General features: G+C 37.0%; 1 protein-coding gene and 1 long non-coding RNA gene across 2 annotated transcripts in view; both read right to left on the bottom strand.

The window, feature by feature from the left end:
• Positions 1-22,073, bottom strand: part of LOC132515811 (uncharacterized) — a 46,853-nt gene that overhangs the window by 23,506 nt on the left and 1,274 nt on the right. Inside the window, exon 2 of the long non-coding RNA XR_009539193.1 lies at positions 4,607-4,758. This is a non-coding gene — a long non-coding RNA (uncharacterized LOC132515811). The remainder of the gene's footprint in view (positions 1-4,606; positions 4,759-22,073) is intronic.
• On the bottom strand, positions 8,623-22,037 carry LOC132516427 (transcription elongation factor A protein-like 8). The gene is made up of 2 exons (XM_060142864.1): positions 21,936-22,037; positions 8,623-8,991 (listed from the first exon to the last, which is right to left on the bottom strand). The coding sequence occupies exons 1-2, from the start codon at positions 22,035-22,037 to the stop codon at positions 8,623-8,625; spliced, it is 471 nt and encodes a 156-aa protein (XP_059998847.1).

The following is a 22,073-nucleotide window of genomic DNA, read 5'->3' as shown; positions in this document are numbered from 1 at the left end:
CCATCATGTCCCTCAGGGCTAGGCCTCTTTTTGTTTGTTTGTTTATATGTGTATAGAGATTTGCTAGTTATCCACATTGAGGGTAAACTAATCAGATATAGTGAACAAGCACACAGGTATGCGAATGGGAAAATATTTTAGAGACTGTACACTTTAGCAATTGCATTGAATGGTCACACAAACATTGTACACATGCTTTTAGCAGTAGGCTTAAAGCAAGCAGTGATACATGTCATGATAGCTAGGAAAAGAATACTAATACATACTGTGACAATGATCATCGTCTGTAAAGCAAAACAGAAAAAATTGTCTATTCCTGAGGGGAGTCTACTGAACAGATCATTTAAAGGGTTAGTTTTTCTTACATCTTGTAACCATTTTGCTTTTGGGGAAATTTTTTCTGGGTGTGTCAACTTCTCCAGAGGTATTGATATGTGTAACAAGTAGTATGAGTAATAGCACAAATACCTCCTTGTTTAGCCCGTAGAAAACCTAAGGCAGGGACTTCCCTGGTGGCGCAGTGGTTAAGAATCTACCTGCCAATGCAGGGGACATGGGTTCAGCCCTGGTCCAGGAAGATCTCACAGGCTGCGGAGCAACTACGTCTGTGTGCCACAACTACTGAGCCCACGCACCACAACTACTGAAGCCCGCACGCTTAGCGCCTGTGCTCCACAACAATGAGAAGTCCACGCACGGCTACGAGGAGTAGCCCCCACTCGCCGCAGCTAGAAAAAGCCCACATGCAACAACGAAGACCCAACACAGCCAAAAATAAATTAATTAATTTAGAAAAAAATGAAAGAAAATCTAAGGCTACCCTGTTATCTAATATTACTTGGGCTAAGGAATTTAGGGGTGTCTATTGCTAAAATGCTTTTTACAGCCTTTTGGCTATTTGACCAATAGTGGCTGATAGATTTCTGATCATCTCTTTGTTTGCATATACTCTCGCATTAGGAACTAGGATTCCCAAAAGATTTTGCCACCAGGTATCTTGGTTTCTTGCTAACATGAATCTTTTGACTCTGTAATGAAGAAAGGAAGGAAGTTCATCTGTTTCCTTATGTACAGAAAATGGGGTAACATAATGTCCTTATAAATATAAATCTTCTATTTACCAGTTATTAAGACGTTTATATGCCCATCCTTGGGAAAGTGGATCAGTTCCAGTACCACATATGAAGACAAAACCTGGGGGAGCACAAGTGATCCCTCCCAGAGTGCTCTCATTGATAGCCTTATTAACTGGAAGTTTTGTCAACACAATATTAAACTATGGGTCATTCCTCTTGTAGGCTTTCCAAAAGTCATCTGCATGGTATTTAACATATGGGAGTTGCTGGCATAATTTATTTGCATTTTTCTCTTTAAGACATTTTTCAATAGAGTAAGAGACAGAGTGAAGGGATCCTGGGGTAAGTTGTGCTCAGTCTCTGAGGACTGAGGATAGTATCTGAGGATACTAGATGGACACACTAATGTGTCCATCTAGTATGTTGAAGAATTTGAACGTGAAAGGTTAGGCCAGAGGGGGGTTGGTCTAGAGGGATGGCAATATTAAGTACATCTGAAAGTCAGTGATAGGTATTAAGAGGGGCCTATATTGGTCTTATGTTGACTGAGGAATTTGATGATAGATCCAACAATTGGTTACATTGCCCCAGAAGTATACTTTGTGATAAATTTACTAAGAATTTTTTTTGCCATCCTGAATACAGGGTCAAAAGTATCGCTAGAAGTAAAACAATAACTTTAGATTTTGATAGGGGGACAAACATTTGGTAAGCTTTCAACTGAACTAGTAGAATGGGTCTCACAGTCCTGGTCTGGGTTCTTGGGTAAGCTGTTTACTACTGTTGTCATCTTTTTCTTATGCTGGTGTGAGTGTTGTTGGAGGTCAGCAGTTCTTTCCATAGACCAGTCCAGTGCAGAGGCCCTTCTTAAGTAGAAAATATAAATTAAAGAGTCAATGCCCTTCGGTTTTATTGTGCATATGCTACTATACCTGATAAGGGCACTTTCATCTAGGTTGGAGAGAGAGTCCTTTAATTCATGTCTTTCTCCAGTATGTATAATCCCCTGGTTGTGGGTCATGGGGCAACTGATCTTCATCCAAAGATACATTACTGTGATCAGCTTCAGAAACAAGCTTCGAATATCCTTTTAATAATTCAATTAAATTTTATTATAATGTAACATAGTAACAAGAAGCCAACTAGGGAGTAGAAGGCAGAAAATACCAAACCTCAAAGACAGTAACACTAAAACTTAATATCCATAAAGGTATATTGTTGAAACATAATTTTTTATCTTTAAACTTATCCTATTTCTATCAAATATAGTTAAATTAAAACCAGTTTGTTTGCTAAATAAGTCTGGTTTCAGTAAATTTGGCCTGATTATTTACATAAGTATAATTGATCGTATAGGTTCTTTTAAATTTTGCTTTGCTGGAACTTTTCATAAGGAATCTCAAACTGAACTTTTAAAAGACCTCTCAAGGCCAGGAGAGCCATGCCAAGGACTTGTCATCAGATCCCATCTGCAATAGCTACAGATTTAGGTGGATATCTCTCTTCTTGAGGTCCAAAATATCTTGAGGTTACTACACCTGCCAGGAAGTGGCCTTCCTTCCTTCCTGGAAAGCTCCTGCTGGGAACCTAAGAGTTTCCAAATTCTGGAGGGATCAGGTAGAGATAAAAGGTAAATGCTTCAATTCTCTTAACAAGGGTATAATTTACTAAATTGCTGTAAGTCATAATTAGCTTAAGGTGAAAATTTCCCTTGCATCTGGACAACAAAGATTAAAAGCTAGTAATATTTCAGACAAAAAGTTGTAAAATTATAATCATATTTATCAGTTCATTCAAAGCCATGTAATTAATTTTTGTTCTACTTGAGTCTAGTTTTTTCCATTAGTTCTGTCCACACTGCCTGATGATTGAGGGTGATAGTATTGACAGTGATAATTTCAAGAAGTTTGTGAGGTTTTTGTTGATTTGCCCAGTAAGTGGCTGCCTTGATCACTGGAGACTGTAGAACTATACCCCAAGTGGAAAACACATTTTCTAAGTTTCTTTTTCATGGTGAGGGCATCAGCTTGCAGCAAGGGGAGGCTTTAACCTTCAAACAAAAAGATGGAGTTGGCCAGGGAGCCAAGAAGTGCCAAGCTGTTCTGGGTTTCCCATAGCCCTGACTGTTTATAATTCACAGCTATTGTTTACCCATCTTAATTTCTCTGATCTAGGAGCAGACTCTTGCCATGTTACCAGGACATCAGGATGGCAAAAGTCTGACAATGAGGGGTAAATTTTTGCAAAAACAGAATGGACTTTATCTACATGTGCCATAATCTTTACAGATTCTGTTGGTGTTGTCTTTGTTTTTTTTTAATATTTATTTATTTATTTGGCTGCACCAGGGCTTAGCTGTGGCATGCAGTATCTTCATTTCTGCCTGTGGGATCTTCGTTGCAGCATGTGGGATCTAGTTCCCTGACCCAGGCCCCCTGCATTGGGAGCGTGGAATCTTAACCACTGGACCACCAGGGAAGTCCCTGTCGTTGTTGTTTTTGTATGAAAGTCACCTAGGGTATTTCCCTAATACTCAGGTTCAGTCCCTTTCATGTGAGCCTAAATTTTGATGACAAATAACATTTTATGTTAGGACATATAAGATTTATATGAATTTCATATAATTTCTCAAATACTTATATATAAACACAACATAAAGAAGGCTTAATGTTACCTTTTATTTGACAATGCTTCCCATGTAATTTAATATACAAAATAAGCCTAATTAGTTTAATATCTCTCTTTGAGGTGCTTCAGGACAAAATTTCTTTTCCCTTAACAAAATGCATTTCCATTCTTCTTATCTCCTTTTACTGAAAACACACATCTTATTTTCCTTGTATACTGAAATGCTTCCCTTATTACTTCTAGTAGCTTTAATTACACCTATGTTATAATTTTTAACCCTTAAAAAACCTTAATCTCTTGAGAAGCAGGCTATTGTAAACTGTCATATCAGCACTTTCTGATTGGTAAATCTGTGAACACATTTTATAACCTCTAGAAACGTACATTTTCTTATAATATTCTTCCCTCTATGTGGTATAAGACATAGGTCTAATAAATCCAAATATCTTTAGTTTTTCTTTAGTAAGAAAAGTAGGTAAACTTAGACTTGCTTAGCAATTAATGTTTCAGTATTTTATCTTAATGAGAAATGATCTGGATATTCAATGAATTCTCATCATTCAATTTAACTTAGCAAAACTCTGAAGTTTCAAGTTACCAAAAATTGGAGAAACTATTTTTAGGTAGACAGGCCATAAAATATAATCATTATTTTTTTGAAATTGAAGTATAGTTGATATAAAACATTATATGTTATGGGTGTACAGTATAGTGATTCACAATTTTTAAAGTTTATACTCCTAGACCCTCTGCCTAGGATCTTTCCCTAGGTTCTCTTCACCTAGGAAATGTAACAGTACCCCTTTAAGACTCCAAGTCTTAAGATAACAGCTCAAATAAAAGTCATAGACTGTCACTTAATACAAGGAGATCTAGATATCAGGAAAAACTCACCAATGCACCTGAAGGGTTCTGTGAAGCCAGGGGGGCTCAAGGGGCTGTGCTTGGTACCAAGGCGCTGGTCCAGTATAGACTTCAGGTAACCTCAGATGGGTTTTTCTGATATCCTGCCAACTATGCCAAGCAATATTGATGGAAATAATCAATAAACAATCTGTAATAAGAATAGAAAAGAGTTTTATTTGAGCCAAACTGAGGACTATAGCCAAGGAGACAGCCTCTCAGATAACTCTGAGGAATTGTTCCAGAGAAGCATGGTTTTCAGCAGTATTATATCTTATAAGAACAAAGAACGTCAAATAAGGGATACATTCTTTCAAATCTTCAAAAAACCAGATCACCATGTACACAGTGAGTCAGTGTGGCCTTGGTACCTAGGAAGGGAGTCTTTATCATTGAAAGAATACCAGTATTGGTGTCCCAGGAAGGGAGGCATTTAATCTTTATTTTTAACATGTGCATTCTTTACTTATGGTCAATGCACCCTTTTCTTTAATAATTAAAGCAGATGTACAACGTATGTTTGATAGGCCACAAACAGGCTGTTTTAGTTAGCATAAAATTCAAGTTAATTTGTGTATAAGCTAGAATTATTTCCCCATACCTTAGTATGTAAAAATTTCTTCCATCAATAGTTTGAATGAAAGAACCTATTTGAAAAATATATATATATTGTTAGTTGGAAGTATGTCTGTCATGGAATTTCAACCTATTGAATCAAAAAGTGATAATTTGGAAATCCAAATATTCCTATCTTTGCATTTAAGACTTTTAATGTGACTGCAACTTAACTTTTCAATCTAATCTTTCCCTCCTACACTGTGTTCTGAAACCATAGTTGATGTGAGAATGTCCAGAGGGTAAAAAGTCACAGAATGAACAAGGTACATTTTCCCAGAGACTAGTGTTTACTTAAAGACTTTTTCTTAGAGATGGGGGTGGATGGGGAATGTGAACTTCTGCACAAATATGCTTTGTCAGATTTTTCATTGCGGGCATTATGGAGGATTAGGTGTCTAGAGAAACTCTCCTGGTATAGGACACCTAAAAATGTATATATATACATATATATATATATAATCAAATGTTGGTGTTTGCTCTGGAGGCATCTGTCTACATGGATGGCCTAAAGCTTGAGTTCTAACAGGTGCAGTGAGCAGGAGAGAAAACTAAAGGCTTGTCCCCTTATGGTGGAAGATTGGTTGGAAATCCCTACATGGATCTGAGAACCCCAAGAAGATATAGTACTTTACTTCAGCTTATAAACAAGGAAGAAAATACCACACAGAAGGATTTATCATTGACTCTTGTCTGTCTCAACTTAAGTTTTGTTGGAGGAAAAACATGACTTTGGCAAAATTTCTGAACTATGTAAAAAACAAACAAAAGATTCCAACTAAAAATGTAGTTTAAAGTGGGCTTGGATGGCTACTTCTCCACCTGGCAGAAGAAACTTGCAGAGCAAATTCAAATACTCTCTGGGAAAATGCACTTTAAACCTAGGCCTCAGAGACACCCCAAGGAATATGAGCATGCGTATGGTAACTCTGTTTAACTTTTTGAGAAACCGCTGAACTGTTTTCCAAGGGGGCTACACCATTTTACCTCCCTACCAACAATATAGGAGGGTTCTAATTTCTCTGCATCCTGGCCAACACTTGTTACTATTTGTCTTTTTTATTATAGCTGCCCTAGTGGGTATGAAATAGTATCTCACTGTGGGTTTTTGTTTCTTTTTAATTAATTTATTTTATTTTATTTATTTTTGGCTGCATTGAGTCTTCGTTGCTGCACACGGGCTTTCTCTAGTTGTGGTGAGCAGGGGCTACTCTTCATTGCAGTGCGTGGGCTTCTCATTGAGGTCGCTTCTCTTGTTGCAGAGCACAGGCTCTAGGTGTGCTGGCTTCAGTAGTTGTGGCACACAGGCTCAGTAGTTGTGACTCACGGGCTCTAGAGCGCTTGCTCAGTAGTTGCTGCGCACAGGCTTAGTTGCTCTGTGGCATGTGGAATCTTCCTGGACCAGGACTTGAACCCGTGTCCCCTGAATTGTCAGGCAGATTCTTTATCACTGCGCCACCAGGGAAGTCCCTCTCATTGTGGTTTTGATTAGCATTTCCATAATGACTGATGACATTGAGCATCTTTTCATGTGCTATTGGCTATTAGGTCTTTGGAGAAATGTCTATTCAATTTCTTAGCCCATTTTAAAATTGGGGTTTTTATCTTTTTATTGTTGAATTAAGAGTTCTTTATATATTTTCAATACAAGTACTTTCGATAAAGTATAATTTGTCTAATTTTTCTACTGTTGCTTGTACTTTGGGTGTCATACCTCAGAAATCATTGCCTAATGTAAAGTCACAGAGATTTAGGCCTATGTTGTATTTCTAAGAGTTTTATAGTTTTAGCTCTATTTTGAGGTTTTTTTTCTTTTTTGTACATGATCTGAGATAGATGTTTAACTTCATTCTTTTCCATCTGGCTGTCCAGTTGACTCAGCATCATTTGTTGAAAAGACTATTCTTTCCCCATTTAAGTGACTTGCCACCCTTCTCAAAACCAATTTACCATAAATGTAGGGTTTGTTTTTTCTTCTGGACTCTCACTTCTATTCCATTGATCTATATGTCTAAATTTATACCATAATATGGTTTTCTGGTTTTTTTTAATTGAGGAACAGTTGATTTACAATATTATTAACCTCAGGTGTACAACAGAGTGATTCACAATTTTATAATTATACTCTACCTATAGTTATTACAAAATATTGGCTATATTCCTTGTGCTGTATAATATATCCTTGTAGCTTATTTATTTTATACATAGTAGTCTGTACCTCTTAATCCACTACCCGTATCTTATCTCTACACCCTTCCCTCTCCCCACTGGTAACCACTAGTTTGTTCTCTATATCTGTGTCTGCTTATTTTTGTTATATTCATTCATTTATTTCTTAGATTAAGATACAGTATTTATCTTTCTCTCTCTGACTTATTTTACTAAGCATAATACCCTCCAAGTCCAGTCATACCGTTGCAAATGGCAAATTTTCATTCTTTTTTATGGCTGAAGAGTATTCCATTGAGCATATATATCACATCTCCTTTCTCCATTTTCTGTTGATGGACACTTAGGTTGCTCCCAAACCTTGGCTATTGCAAATAATGCTGCTATGACATTGGGGTACATGTATCTTTTCAAGTTAATGTTTTCATTCTCTTTGGATATATACCCAGGAGTGGAATTACTGGATCATAAAGTAGTTCTGTTTTTAGTTTTTTGAGGAACCTCCATATTATTTTCCCTGGTGGATGCACCAACTTACATTCCCACCAGCAGTGTACAAGTGTTCCCTTTTCTCCCCGTGCTCACCAACATTTGTCATTTGTGGTCTTTTTTTTTTTTTTTCTGTGATAACTGCCAGTTTTATTCCCCTGGCTAAGAGATCCAGAGGTAATTTGAGGTTTACATTTTTTTTAATAGTTCTTTCTTCAAGAATTTAGGTGCCCCCATTGCCCTTATAAGCTGGTTGCAAATTATTTGATTGACTCTTAATTATAAAAAAAAACTTTAATTCTTTTTGTATGTGTGACGTGTTCATTAAAAAATACATATGAGCAAAAAGAAAAAAACTCACACCACACAGAAACAAGCACAGTTAAATTTTTGATATATGTATCTATATATACACATGCACACGCACACACACGCAATTTGAGATTTTCTCCTACATATGTGAGCTGATACTAAATATGCTACTTTGTAACCTGTTATGTTTTACTTTACAATATGGAATGAACATATTTTCATGCATATGTGTGAAACTTCCCAATTGAAAAACAGACCTGGAGAATGTGTCAAAATACAAAATCCAGATGCTGGTAATAAGGACACTACCTAAAGCAAAACTCCACCAGATGATTAAAAATAAAACAAAAGTCAAAGATACATCAGAAAATGCTAACAGAAAGAAAGCAGGCACCAGATTTTAATATCAGACAAAAAATAAAAAAAAAATTCAAGGCCTAAAGCACACAGGATGAGGACGGCTGCGTGAGTGTCTTTGTTCCCAATGCATCATCACAAACGTGTTTCTTACTCTTCTTGTCTCTTCCCTAAGCCTTTCCAACTCATCTACTCCTCTTATCATTTCTTCTGGGTCCAAATGCCTAACCGGAGTGTCCTCTTTATATCCCTGACCAGGCTGAGTCAGCCCTCCTCTAAGGTTTCCTTCTGCTTCCTGGCTTACACCTTCTTCAGAAGGTTGAGGATTTCTTTCTGCCTCCTGTGGTACAGCTTCCATAGGGCGGTCTTCCTCAGCCTTTGGCATGTTCGGTGCTTTTCCTTCATTTTCTTCACAAGACTTTTGCGTGTTGAGTATTTTTCTCTTATTTCATTTTTGAATAAATTAACCCTGCAGGGATCCAGGGGATTTTCCTCCCTCTTCCCTCACTCTATTTGGGTCGCTTCCAAAAGACCAAGAGTCCTGAAAGGATCCGGGGCACTTTTCTCCTCCAGCAATAGGGAGCTGCCTATGGTCTTTTTGATGATAGCCATTCTGACAGGTGTGAAATGATATCTCATTGTGGTTTTGATTTGCATTTTTCTGATGATTAGTGATGTTGGGCATCTTTTCACGTGCCTGTTGGCCATCTGTATGTCTTCTTTGAAAAATGTCTATTTAAGTCTTCTGGCCATTTTTTAATCAGGTTGTTCATTTTTTGTTATTGTGTTGTATGAGCTGTGTCTGTGTGTCTATGTGTGTGTATATATGTATACATATATATATGATATTAACCCCTTATTGGTCATATCATTTGCAAATATTTTCTCCCATTCAGTAGATCCTTTTTTAATTTTGTCAGTGGTTTCCTTTGCTGTGCAAAAGCTTTTAAGCTTAATTAGATTCCGTTTGTTTATTTTTGCTTTAGTTTCCTTTGTCTTAGGAGGCAAATCCAAAAAACTATGGCTACAATTTACATCAAAGAATATTCTGCCTATGTTCTCTTCTAGGAGTTTTATGGCTTCAGGTCTTGCATTTAGGTCTTTAATCCATTTTGAGTTTATTTTTGTATATGGTATGAGAAAATGTTCTAATTTCATTCGTTTACATGTAGCTGTCCAGTTTTCCCAGAACCACTTATTGGAGAGATTAGACATCTTTTCCCCATTGTATATTCTTGCCTCTTTTGTCATAGATTAATTGACCATAGTGTGTGAATTTATTTCTGGCCCTCTATTCTGTTCCATTGATTTATGTGTCTGTTTTTGTGCCAGTGCCATAATGGTTGGTTTTTTTGTTTGTTTGTTTGGTTTTGGTTTTTTTTTTTGCTGCGTTGCTTCTTCATTGCCGTGCGTGGGCTTTCTCTAGTTGCAGCGAGTGGGGTCTACTCTTCATTGAGGTGCATGGGCCTCACGTTGTGGTGGCTTCTCTTGTTGTGGAGCAAGGGCTCTAGGTACGTGGTCTTCAGTAGTTGCAGCACGTGGGCTCAGTAGTTGAGGCACGCAGGCCCTAGAGCGCAGGCTCTGTAGTTGTGGCACACGGGCTTAGTTGCTCTGCAGCATGAGAGGTCTTCCTGGACCAGGTATCGAACCTGTGTCCCCTGCACTGGCAGGTGGATTCTTAACCTCTGTGCCACCAGGGAAGTCCTGCCATACTGTTTTTCTTTGAATTTTACTTTATTTATTTACTTTTTATACAGCAGGTTCTTATTAGTTATCTATTTTATACATATTAGTGTATATATGTCAATCCCAATCTCCCAATTCATCCTGCCACCCCCACCTCCCCCATACTGTTTGGATTACTATAGTTTTGTAGCATAATTTCAAGTCAGGGAACGTGATTTCTCCAGCTCTGTTCTTCTTTCTCAAGATTGTTTTTGCTATTTGGGGTCTTTTGTGTCTCCACACGAACTTTAAAATTATTTGTTTAGTTCTGTTAAAAATGTCTTTGGCACAGTGGTTAAGAATCTGCCTACCGGGCTTCCCTGGTGGCGCAGTTGTTGAGAGTCCACCTGCTGATGCAGGGGATGCGGCTTCATGCCCTGGTCTGGGAAGATCCCACATGCCGCAGAGCGGCTGGTCCCGTGAGCCATGGCCACTGAGCCTGTGCGTCCGGAGCAACGGGAGAGGCCACAGAGTGAGAGGCCTGCGTACCGCAAAAAAAAAAAAAAAAAAAAAAAAAAAAAAAAAAAAAAGGTAAGAATCCGCCTACCAATGCAGGGTACATGGGTTCTATCCCTGGTCCCAGAAGATCCCACATGCCGTGGAGCAACTAAGCCTGTGTGCCAAAACTACTGAGCCTGCACTCTTGAGCCCATGCCCCACAACTACTGAGCCCACATGCCACAACTGCTGAAGCCCACAAGCTTAGAGCCTGTGCTCCGCAACAAGAGAAGCCACCGCATTGAGAAGCCCACGCACCGCAACAAAGAGTAGCCCTCGCTCAACGCAACTAGAGAAAGCCCATGCACAGCAACGAAGACCCAACACAGCCATAAATAAATAAATAATTTAAAATGCCTTTGGTATTTTGATAGAGATTGCATTGAATCTGTATATTGCCTTGGGTAGTACGATCATTTTAACAATATTAAATCTTCCAGTCTGTGAACCCAGTGTATCTTTCTTTCTGCTTGTGTCGTCTTCTATTTCTTTCATCAGTGTCTTATAGTTTTCTGAATACAGGCCTTTTGCCTCCTTGGGTAGGTTTATTCCTAGGTATTTTATTCTTTTTGATGCTATGGTAAATGGGATTGTTTTCTCAATTTCCATTAATTAGTTCTTTGTGTATAGAAAAGCAACAGATTTCTGTATATTAATTTTGTGTCCTACAACTTCACCAAATTCATTAAAGAGCTCTAGTAGTATTTTGGTGGGGTCATTAGGATGTTCTACGTGTAGTATCATATCATTTCAAACAATAACATTTTTATTCCTCTTTTTCAATTTTGATTCATTTTCTTTTCTTTTTTTTTTTGTATGATTACTGTGGTTAGGACTTCCAATACTGTATTGAATAAAAGTGGCGAGAGTGGGCAACCTGGTCTTGTGGAACAAGGATGATCTTGGGGGAAATGCTTTTAGCTTTTCACCATTGAGTATGTTAACTGTGGGCTTATCATACATAGTCTTTATTATGTTGAGGTATGTTCCCTCTATAACCACTTTGATGAGAGTTTTTATCATAAACTGATGTTGAATTTTCTCAAAAGCTTTTTCTTTATCTATTGAGATGATCATATGGTTTTTATTCTTCAAGTTTTTAATATGGTGTATCACACTGATTTGTGGATACTGAACCATCCTTGCACCCCTAGGATAAATCCCCCTTGATCCTGGTGTATGATCCCTTTAATGTATTGTTGGATTCAGTTTGCTAATATTTTGTTGAGGATTTTTGCATCTATGTTCATCAGTAATATTGGCCTGTAATTTTTTTTTTTTTTTTTTTTTTTGCGGTACGCGGGCCTCTCACTGTTGTGGCCTCTCCCGTTGTGGAGCACAGGCTCCGGATGCACAGGCTCAGTGGCCATGGCTCACGGGCCTAGCTGCTCCACGGCATGTGGGATCTTCCCGGACCGGGGCACAAACCCGTGTCCCCTGCATCGGCAGGCAGACTCTCAACCACTGTGCCACCAGGGAAGCCCGGGCCTGTAATTTTTGTGTGTGTGATATCTTTGTCTGGTTTTGCTATCAGGGTGGCCTTGTAGAATGAGTTTGGAAGTGTTCCTTCCTCTGCAATTTTTCTGGAATAGTTTGAGAAGGACAAATGTTAACTCTTCTCTAAATGTTTAATAGAATTCGCCTGTGAAGCCATCTGGTCCTGGACTTCTGTTTGTTGGGAGTTTTAAAATCACAGTTTCAATGTCAGTACTTGTGATCGATCTGTTCATATTTTCTATTTCTTCCTGGTTAAGTCTTGGGAGATTGTACATTTCTACGGATTTGTCCATTTCTTCTAGACTGTCCATTTTATTGGCATATAATTGTTCATAGTTTCTTATGATCCTTTGTAACCTTATGCCATAATATCTTTTAAAACCTAATCTAATGATATTTTATCACTCTGCCATGTTCTGTGGATTACACAGATCTACTCTGGTACAATACAAGAGGAATTACGTAAGACTCTGAGTACCAGGAGGTGAGAATCCTTTGGGGACATCTTGGAGGCAAGGTACAACATAACAGTAACCATGTAATTATTATCTGGATGTATAAAAATATATGCTTTTTGTAATTTAGTAATACAATCAGACTTCTAAATCTAATAAAGGCTAGTTTCAAAATACTTACCCTAATCATCATGTTTACTGGCAAAACATTAAAAACATTCTCTTTCAAACCAGGACAAAGACAGAAATGCCCACTTTCCCCACTCTACTCACCATTGTATTACAGGCCTTAGCCAGTGTAATAAGGCAAGACAAGAAAAGAACTTGAAAGGAAGACATGACCCTGTAATTCTTTGGTGATGATATGATTCCTACATGAAAAACTGAGAAAGAATCTATGAACAGTTAATGAGAGCAGTTAGTAAAACTTCTAGATATGATTATACCAGCAGCAAAAAAGAACATTTATTTAAAAATGATAGCCTTACTGTAGCAACAAAAACTGTTAAATAATCTGGAAAAAACGTATAAGATCTTAGTGGAGAAATTTATAAAAGCTTATTGAAAGACATTAAGGAAGGCTAAATAAATAGTGAGATATAGCCTATTCTTGAATAAGAAAAATCAGGCAAGAGAGTCATGCCCTACTAGATTGAAAAAAATCTTAACATTCAGTTGTAATTATTGAAACAATGTGGTATTGACAAAAAGATTAATAAGTCTATGGAACTGACAAGAAAGCACAGAAACAGACCGTACTTTGGGAACTTGACATACAATAGAGTTTTCAGTTGAGAAAAGATGCTTAATTGGACCTATTTAAAGTTTTTTCCTTGTATCAAACAAAAATAAATTCCAAGTGGATGATTAAAGACTCAAATATGAAAAACAAAACTTGTAAAACTTCTAAAATAAATTACAGAAAACCTTCTTTGTGATCCCATGGTGAAAGAATTTAAGACAGAAAAGGGTGAAACCATAAAAGAAAATATTGCTACTTTCTGTCCATCAAAATACACTATAAAAAGAGTGGAAAATGCAATAAACAACCTAGAAGAGACTTGTAATGTATATAACTGACAAAGTATTAGTACTCATAATATTTTTAAATTCTACAGAGAAAATCTAATGGAAATACAAGCAAAAGCCTTGATGTTATGAAAGAAAAAACACAAATGGCCACTAAATATATGAAAATGCTCAAAGTCCCTAGTAATCAGAGAAATTCAATCTAAAACTATAATCATATTTCATATCATGTGTACCGTACAGGCAAAACATAAAGGGTGATGAAGATGTAGAACAACAGGTACTCGCATTTACTACCAGCGAAAGTTGGTACAACCATTTTGGAAGACAATTTGGTATTTTTCTGGTGTTCTATTGCTGCATACAAGCCACCCCAAATTTAGTGACTTAAAATAACATTCCACAGTTTCTGTGGGTCACAAATTGGAAGGGGCTTGGCTGGGCAGCTCTGGAATCATTCATTCAGTTCCAGTGGGTCATCTGGGAGTTGGGGCCACTAGGAACTGGCTGGAATCATTCTTCATATTGTCTCAGCATCCCTCCTTGGGACCTCTCCACTTGGGCAGCTAGATTGAGCTCATAGCATGGTGGCCTCCGGCCTCTGGTTGGTCAGAGTCCTTATAAGGAAGCTAAAATCTTTTAGGAGCAAGTATTTGAGCTAACAAAATAGAAGGTGTATGGCCCTTTATAAACTAGCTTTGAAAGTCACACAGAGTAACTTCCACCATTCTCTATTGATTTAAAGTTACAAAAGCTCACCCACTATCAAAGAAAGGGGACATAGACTCCACGTCTTGATGGGAGATATGTCAAAGTCACATTGTAAAAAGAGCATTTGGATGGAAGATATTTTTGTTGCTATCTTTAGAAAATGTTATGTGCCATAGGCACTATTTACTAAAATTTACTTCACTCCTGGATATTTACCTTACAGCAATTCCTTCCCATATGCATCTGGAGACACAACACTTTGTAATTACAAAAAACTGAAAACAACATGTTCAGCAACACTGGAATGGATAAATATACGGCAATATTCTTCATAAGTGAAAGTGAATGAACTCTAACCACACATATTGATATGAAAGAATCACAAAAACAATGTGGAACTGAAAAGGCAAATTGTCGAATATATATATCATTTATATCAAGGTCACAAATAAGTAAAGCTATTTATGCTACTTTATGTTATATTGTTTAGGAGTATCTATATTTGTGGTAAACTAGTAAATTATAGAGAAAAGCAAAGGAATGAGTAACATAAAATTCAGGATAGTGGTTTCCTGGGGGGAAAACAAGCAGAAAGAGAATAGTGTGGGAGTGGTATACTGGGAGCTTTAAGGTTCTGGGCTGTTTTATTTCTTAAGCTGAGTGGTAGTTACTTACTGTTCAGTTTAATAATAAACTGTTTATTAGGTTTTGCATTTGAATTAGGTTTGAAAACAGAACAGTTTAATAATAATATTTAAAATAAATGTATATATTCGTGACAATTCTCACAAAATTCAAAAAATATGTATTTATATAAAGGGCTTTGCCACATGTATAATGAACCTCCTTTCCCAAGAAAGTATATTAGCCAAGTTTAGAAATAGGAAACTTGTTTTCTCATCTGATAATAGACATCTGAAACATTATATTTACATAGCACCATTGATATGATAGACTGGTATGCAAAGTTTGCATTGATTTTTAAAGCTAAAACATGAGATTTCAAAGACATTGAGTGGGGATATGGGGACGAACGCTTAAATTTCTTGATGAATGGGACATTTGAGTTTATTCTTTCTCTGTAAGGAGATATTTTGGCAGAAAAGTTTTGAGAAGCTCTGAGTCTCCTGGCCAACTTGATTACTCATTATTTCCTGAACACATCCTGTATCTTCTGACTTCGTGCTTTGGCTCCTGCCAAACCTTTCAAGTCACAAAATTTACTTGGTAAAAGAGAGGAGGTAAAAAGCCAACTTGTTCTTGTCCAGAACCAGGACGATTTGATCTACATTCTGTGTTCCTACAGAAGGGAAACAATCCTCTAACATTTGTGCAAGTCTGCCTTATGACCTAAAATTTGAAGACCTGGATCCATTGTTTCATACTGACGCTGCAACTGTACAAACTCAGCCAATAAGGGCGATTGTTTCCAGCTGATAGCAGTTTGGTGAAATTAATTGTTGCTTGACATTATTTTTGTTATTTAAAATTCATTCAGCCCTGAAAACCTATTAGGGAATCTTAGTCAAATTTCTAACAGATGGCTATTTACTATATTGCTAAAACCACCACAATTATTTCTTGAACTTTTACTGGTAATTTCTGCAGAGTTAGATTCCAGTGGAAATTAAAGGTGGACTGTTAGAACATTGCATAGAGGATATTATATAGTTCCAGAGTGGCTTTTCATCCCTGAGTATGAAGTTTAATGTGCTCCTACGTCTTCTTCTAAAACAATATACCGAAAGACATGTCTCATTACCACACATTGCCCAGCCCGACTCCGAGTCAGTGAACCTCTCACCTCCATAGATTGTTCATCGTGCCAAAGGATGTACATTAGTGAAGCAAACTGGGTAAACTTGCTCTCTATTGCGTATGCTTTTGATGTCTTGAAGGCAAAAGTCTTGACTCTTCACACCTATCACTCCTGTCTATTTTTGGATTTCTTAAATCCATGATTTCTCAAGAAATCTCTTGAGGTGTACCTCCCACTTCCTATGTATGTGATTCAGTTAAATTCAAAATCTATTAATTGTTTCCTATACTTACTGTGTTACACACTACACAGGGGAATCAAGAATGGGTAAGACCATCTCTGTTCTTCAGGAACAACAGAGAATTTTGTGTGTGTGTATGTTTGTGTTTGTGTGTGTATACAGGAAGTTGAAGTAGGTGGTTAAAAAGTATATACATTAAAAAAAAAAGTATATAGATAACTGTAAATAAGGCAGGTCACACATGCTATTTGTAGGCCCACCAATAACATTTGTGGGATTGAGAACCAAAGAATAAATTGAGGCCCACGTGCCTTATGTTTAAGTCTTTAAAAGTTATAAATCAAGTTCACACAGGACTATCAAAGAAAATATATCTTCTTATATCAACAACAAACCTTTATAAAAATCAAATGGGAAAATATATCTAAAGCGATAACTTTTGTATGACTGAAAGAGAAGTAAAATGTCAAATATTACAATTTAAATATTATTGCATGTGTCTAGATTTTGGGCTGATGATCTAATGATATCTGGATGGGGAATAAAATTAAAACCTATGTAATTCATATATTATCATGTATTTATTTCATAACTTTTATCTTGCCATCATCAACAAAATCATTAATTATGTTATCATCAAGATTTTCATTTTTTGTGCACTATCTACAGTAATGACTCAAAGTATTAGTATACAAAATGTAGTAGAATTTAAAGTGTACAAAAATTGAATGTGTTGAATATATTTTCATTAGGAAAGTACATGTAAAATGTAAAATAAAAATTATTTTAATATATGTTTTAAGTTATTTCATTTATAAAATATTATAAAATATAAATTATATATATTTATATATAATTTATATATATAAATATAAAATGGAAAAATAAAATATAATTAATGAATATCAATATTTTAAGTCATATTATTTAAATAAAACTGGCATTTAAAAATGTTTTTCTTTTTGTCTGATGTATTACATGTAGTGAAGTACACAGACTTAAGTATATAGTTAGAACTTTTACATTTGTGAACACCCATGTAATCACCACCCAGATCAAGACACTGAATATTTCTAACACAGCAGCATGCCTTCTCTTAATTGATAACTTGGCAAAAGGTAACCACCAATCAGACCTCTATATTAGTTTTTTCTGTATTTAAAAATTACTTTATTTAGATATAATTCACATACCATAAAATTCACCCATTTAAAGTGTACAATTCAATAGTTTTTAGTGTAGTCACAGAGTTGCACAACCATCACTACAATCAATCTTAGAACACTTCCATCACCCCCAAAAGAAACTGTATCTCTTAGCAGTCACTCCCAATTTCCACTCAATTCTCCCAGCTCTGGGTAATTACCAATGTTCTTTCTGTCTCTACAGATTTACCTATCCTGGACGTTCCATATTGATGGAATCATATAATATGTGGTCTTCTATGACAGTCTTATTTCCCCTTAGCATAATATTTTCAAGTTTTATCCACGTTGAAACATACGTCAGTACTTCATTTCTGTTTATGGATGAATCGTATTCAATTATATGGATATACTATGTTTTATTTATTCATTCATTAGTTGATAAGCATTTAGTTTGTTTCCACTTTTTGGTTATTATGAATAATGCTGCTATGAATACTTTGCACAAGTTCTTGTGTGGACAAATGTTTCTCTTGGATATATACCTAGGAGTGGAATTACTGGGTCATATGGCAATTATATGCTGAACTGTTAGGCTGTTTTGCAAAGTGGTTGCACCACTTAAATATTTTTACTGTAAAGTCTATTTTATCCGTATTAATATAGCCACTCCAGCTTTCTTATGATTGCTTTTTGAATGATTCATGTTTTTCCATTCTTTTAATTTCAACCTCTGTGTATCTTTGAATCTAAACTGCTCCTATAGGTAGCATATAGATGGATTTTGTTTATTAATGTATTCTGTTCAATTCATTCACACAATGTTATTATTATCGATATAGTTGAATTTATGTCTGCCATTATAATTTTTGTTTTCTGTGTCTCATGTCTTTTTTGTTCATCTCTTCCTACTTTACTCTTTTTTTCTTTAATTGAATATTCCTTAGCGTAACATTTAAATTTCTTTAATGATTTTTTCCCTATATTTTTTGGAGTTATTTTCTTAGTGGTTTCTCTAGGTCTTACCATATCGTCTTAACTGACCAGAATCTTCTTTAGATTTATACCAACTTAGTTCCAGTAAGATAAAAAAAATCATCTGGTGACTCAGGAAATCTTGAGGGTGTTTTCTTACGTGTGTATATTACCTGAACTATTATTACATCTATGGCAGTGCCTAAAATGTAATACTTTGCTATTTAGAGCTAGAGGCAGTCTATCGAGTCAAGCTGCAGTCTACTTAACAGGGATAGGTGGCACTCTTCCCTGTATATAAAGAAATCTGTTTGTAGAAAAACAAGTGATGACAGCATGCAAGATGACTGAATCACTAAGACAAGGAATGAAGTTGTGTCTGACCTCTCATTAGTTTGCCCACAATCTTATATTTCAGTTGGCTTCATTAACTCATTCAATATATTTTTCAGGTGGCTCTTACATATTTTGCTGGATGCTTCCAGAATACATAAAAAAGAGAGGAGTCCAACTCTCCAAGAGTTTTCAGGGACATACCAATCAAGGTTGTCCTGATTTACACTCTTGCCTCGTACTAACTTAGTCACAAAACCTTAACTCCGGATGAGTCTATGTTTTCACTACGCCTGAGTGCCAATGGAGAAATTACACATATTTGAAATGGGATAAAGATTTGTTGCTTGTTTGGTATCATTAAGGGAGATGTGACTCTTTGAAGAACTGAGATGTGGACGTCACTGGCTGAACAGTGGTTAAGAATTCACCTGCCAATGCAGGGGGCACTGGTTCGATCTCTGGTCCGGGAAGATCCCACGTGCCACGGAGCAACTAAGCCCGTGTGCTACAACTACTGAGCCTGCGCTCTAGAGCCTGCAAGCCACAACTACTGAAGCCCGCGTGCCTAGAGCCCGTGCTCCGCAACAAGAGAAGCCACTGCAATGAGAAGCTTGCACACCACAATGAAGAGTAGTCCCCACTGGCCACAACTAGAGAAAGCCAGCAGGCAGCAACAAAGACCCAGTGCAGCCAAAAATAAAATTAATTAAATTTAAAAAAAACAACCTTTCTTAAAAAAAAAAAAAGAATTGAGATGTTTGTATTTTAAAACCCGATTTGGTTCCTGTTCAGTTTCCCGTTCTGGCTCCCTGTAGACTCCAGTGTCTTCTTGTGATATGGCTCAGTCCCCAGGTTGAGACCACTGTTCTCTTCCTTCTCTACATCAAAGTTTAGCTGCATCCCTGGGTGGTAGGACTTTAGATGGCTTTTATCTTTGTGCTTTTCTGTACCTGATTTTATTTTCTGCAGTAAGTATGCATTATTGACACAACCAGCAAAAAAAGTTAGAGCTATTTTTATTGTAAAATTAAACAAATCTTGATTGCTTCTTGTTCAGTTTCTTTAGGTCTCAGTTGGAGATGGACTAGTGCAGCTTAAATATTAACCCGAGTAAAGCTTATTCTTTGTACTTCAGTCAGCATTAACTCCAGCCACCCAGCCTGCTATGCTGAAAATCCTGGATACATCCTGAACCACCACATCCAAACACTCTCTAATTCTGTTAATTGTCTGTTTAAATCTCTGTCAAATATGCCCACCCCACCTGCTACTGCCCTAGTTTAGGCACTTATCATCTCTCATCCATAGTACTATAATGCCCTTCTAACTGGTCTCTCCACCTTCAGTTTCATTTCCTCTAGTACAGTACAGTCTCCTAAATCATGACTCTTCCCTACTTAACATCCTTTACTGGCTCCCCACTGTCTATGGGAGTCTGAGTCAGAATGTCTCAGCATGGTCTACATATTTTTTTTAAGTTTTTATTTTATATTGGAGTATAATTGATTAACAATGTTGTGTTGGTTTCAGGTGTACAACAAGGTGATTCAGTTATCCCTATACAGGTATCTATTCTTTTTCAAATTCTTTTCCCATTTCTTAAGCCCTGACACCAACTTTATCTCTTGCCACTTCTTGGTAAGTAACCTACACTTCAACAATACTCAACTACTTTCCAGTCTCTTGCATAGTTCTGGCTCTAGTTCTGGCTCCCTCTTGTCTTGTTAGCCTTTGACCTTGTTTTTCTTTGGCTTAGAATGTCCCTCCTCCCTTGCCTGCCAATTAAATTTCTCTTTCTTCCTACTGGTTCAGAAAGCTAGAGTCAGGTAGACTTCCTCCATTCAACCTTCCCTCTCCTAGAGTAGCAGGCTGTGATAATCATTCTGTCTGCTCCTACTGAATCCAGAAGATAACAACATCAAAAATAATGATAAACCTCAGTGTAGAAAAGTGTAAAATAACTGCTGATATTTATTGACTACTTCTATATGCCAGCGTCTGTACTTGGAGCTCTGTAGGCATCGACTCATTTCATCCTTACAGTGACCCTGTAAGGTAGGCACTTAAAAAATTTTTTTTTTAATTTTAATTTTTTAATGTCTTTACTGGAGTATAATTGCTTTACAATGGTGTGTTAGTTTCTGCTGTATAACAAAGTGAATCAGCTATATGTACACATATATCCTCATAGCACCCCCCTCTTGCATCTCCCTCCCACCCTCCCTATCCCACCCCTCTAGGTGGTCACAAAGCACTGAGCTGATCTCCCTGTGCTATGTGGCTGCTTCCCACTAGCTATCTATTTTACGTTTGGTAGTGTATATATGCCCATGCCATTCTCTCACTTTGTCCCAGCTTCCTTTCCCCACCCCCCCAACCCCTGCCACCAAGGTAGGCACTTTTATTATCCCTTCTTATTATAATACTTGTCCTACTTGTCTTGAAATGGCTAACTTATTGTCAATCTCCCCAATAGACAGTTGTTTTTATTCATCTTTAGATTCCTAGCAACTAATACAAGTTCCGTACGTGTGGTTTTTGGAATGTGATAAAGCCAACATTCATATTTAACCAAGCCTTGATCCCAAGGAGTGAATGATGTGAGATTTTCAGGTCAGTGGTGGGAGAGGCTTGGAGTTTGGGCAGAGGCATTCAGGGTCCCTCCAGTAATATTAAATGATATTTCCCCTTGAACTAAATGGCATCCTCCTACTTGCTTAAGAAAACCACCTGGGAGTCACCTTGTTTACCACCTTTCTTAACACCTGCACCTCAGGAAAATATCCTGAGATCCTTCAACTTCTGTTTCTATAGCAACCACCCTAATCCAGGTCACCATCATATATTGCATGGACTTGTCCAATAGCTCTCTATCATTCTCTGGCTTCTCCCTGTTCCATTTCTAACCCCCTGCAAGTCATTCTCTACAAAATAGGTTGACTTAAAAAACAAGACAAGACATAACTTAACAAACAAAAAATCCAAACAATAGGATTAGCCTTCTGCTTAACTTGCCAACCTCAGTCTCATACCCTCCACACAAGGTGTTTCAGGCCTCCCGGCCTTCTGTTCCTCAAACAAGCCAACGTTGTTCAGCATTAGCACTTCCGCACCCATGTCCTCGGTCTAGAATGCTCTTCTTCCCCATAATTG

Source organism: Lagenorhynchus albirostris, chromosome 2, assembly GCF_949774975.1.
Source record: "Lagenorhynchus albirostris chromosome 2, mLagAlb1.1, whole genome shotgun sequence".
Taxonomy (NCBI): Eukaryota; Metazoa; Chordata; class Mammalia; order Artiodactyla; family Delphinidae; genus Lagenorhynchus; species Lagenorhynchus albirostris.
The sequence above is the reverse complement of the archived record's forward strand: the minus strand, read 5'-3'. Positions and strand labels throughout refer to the sequence as shown.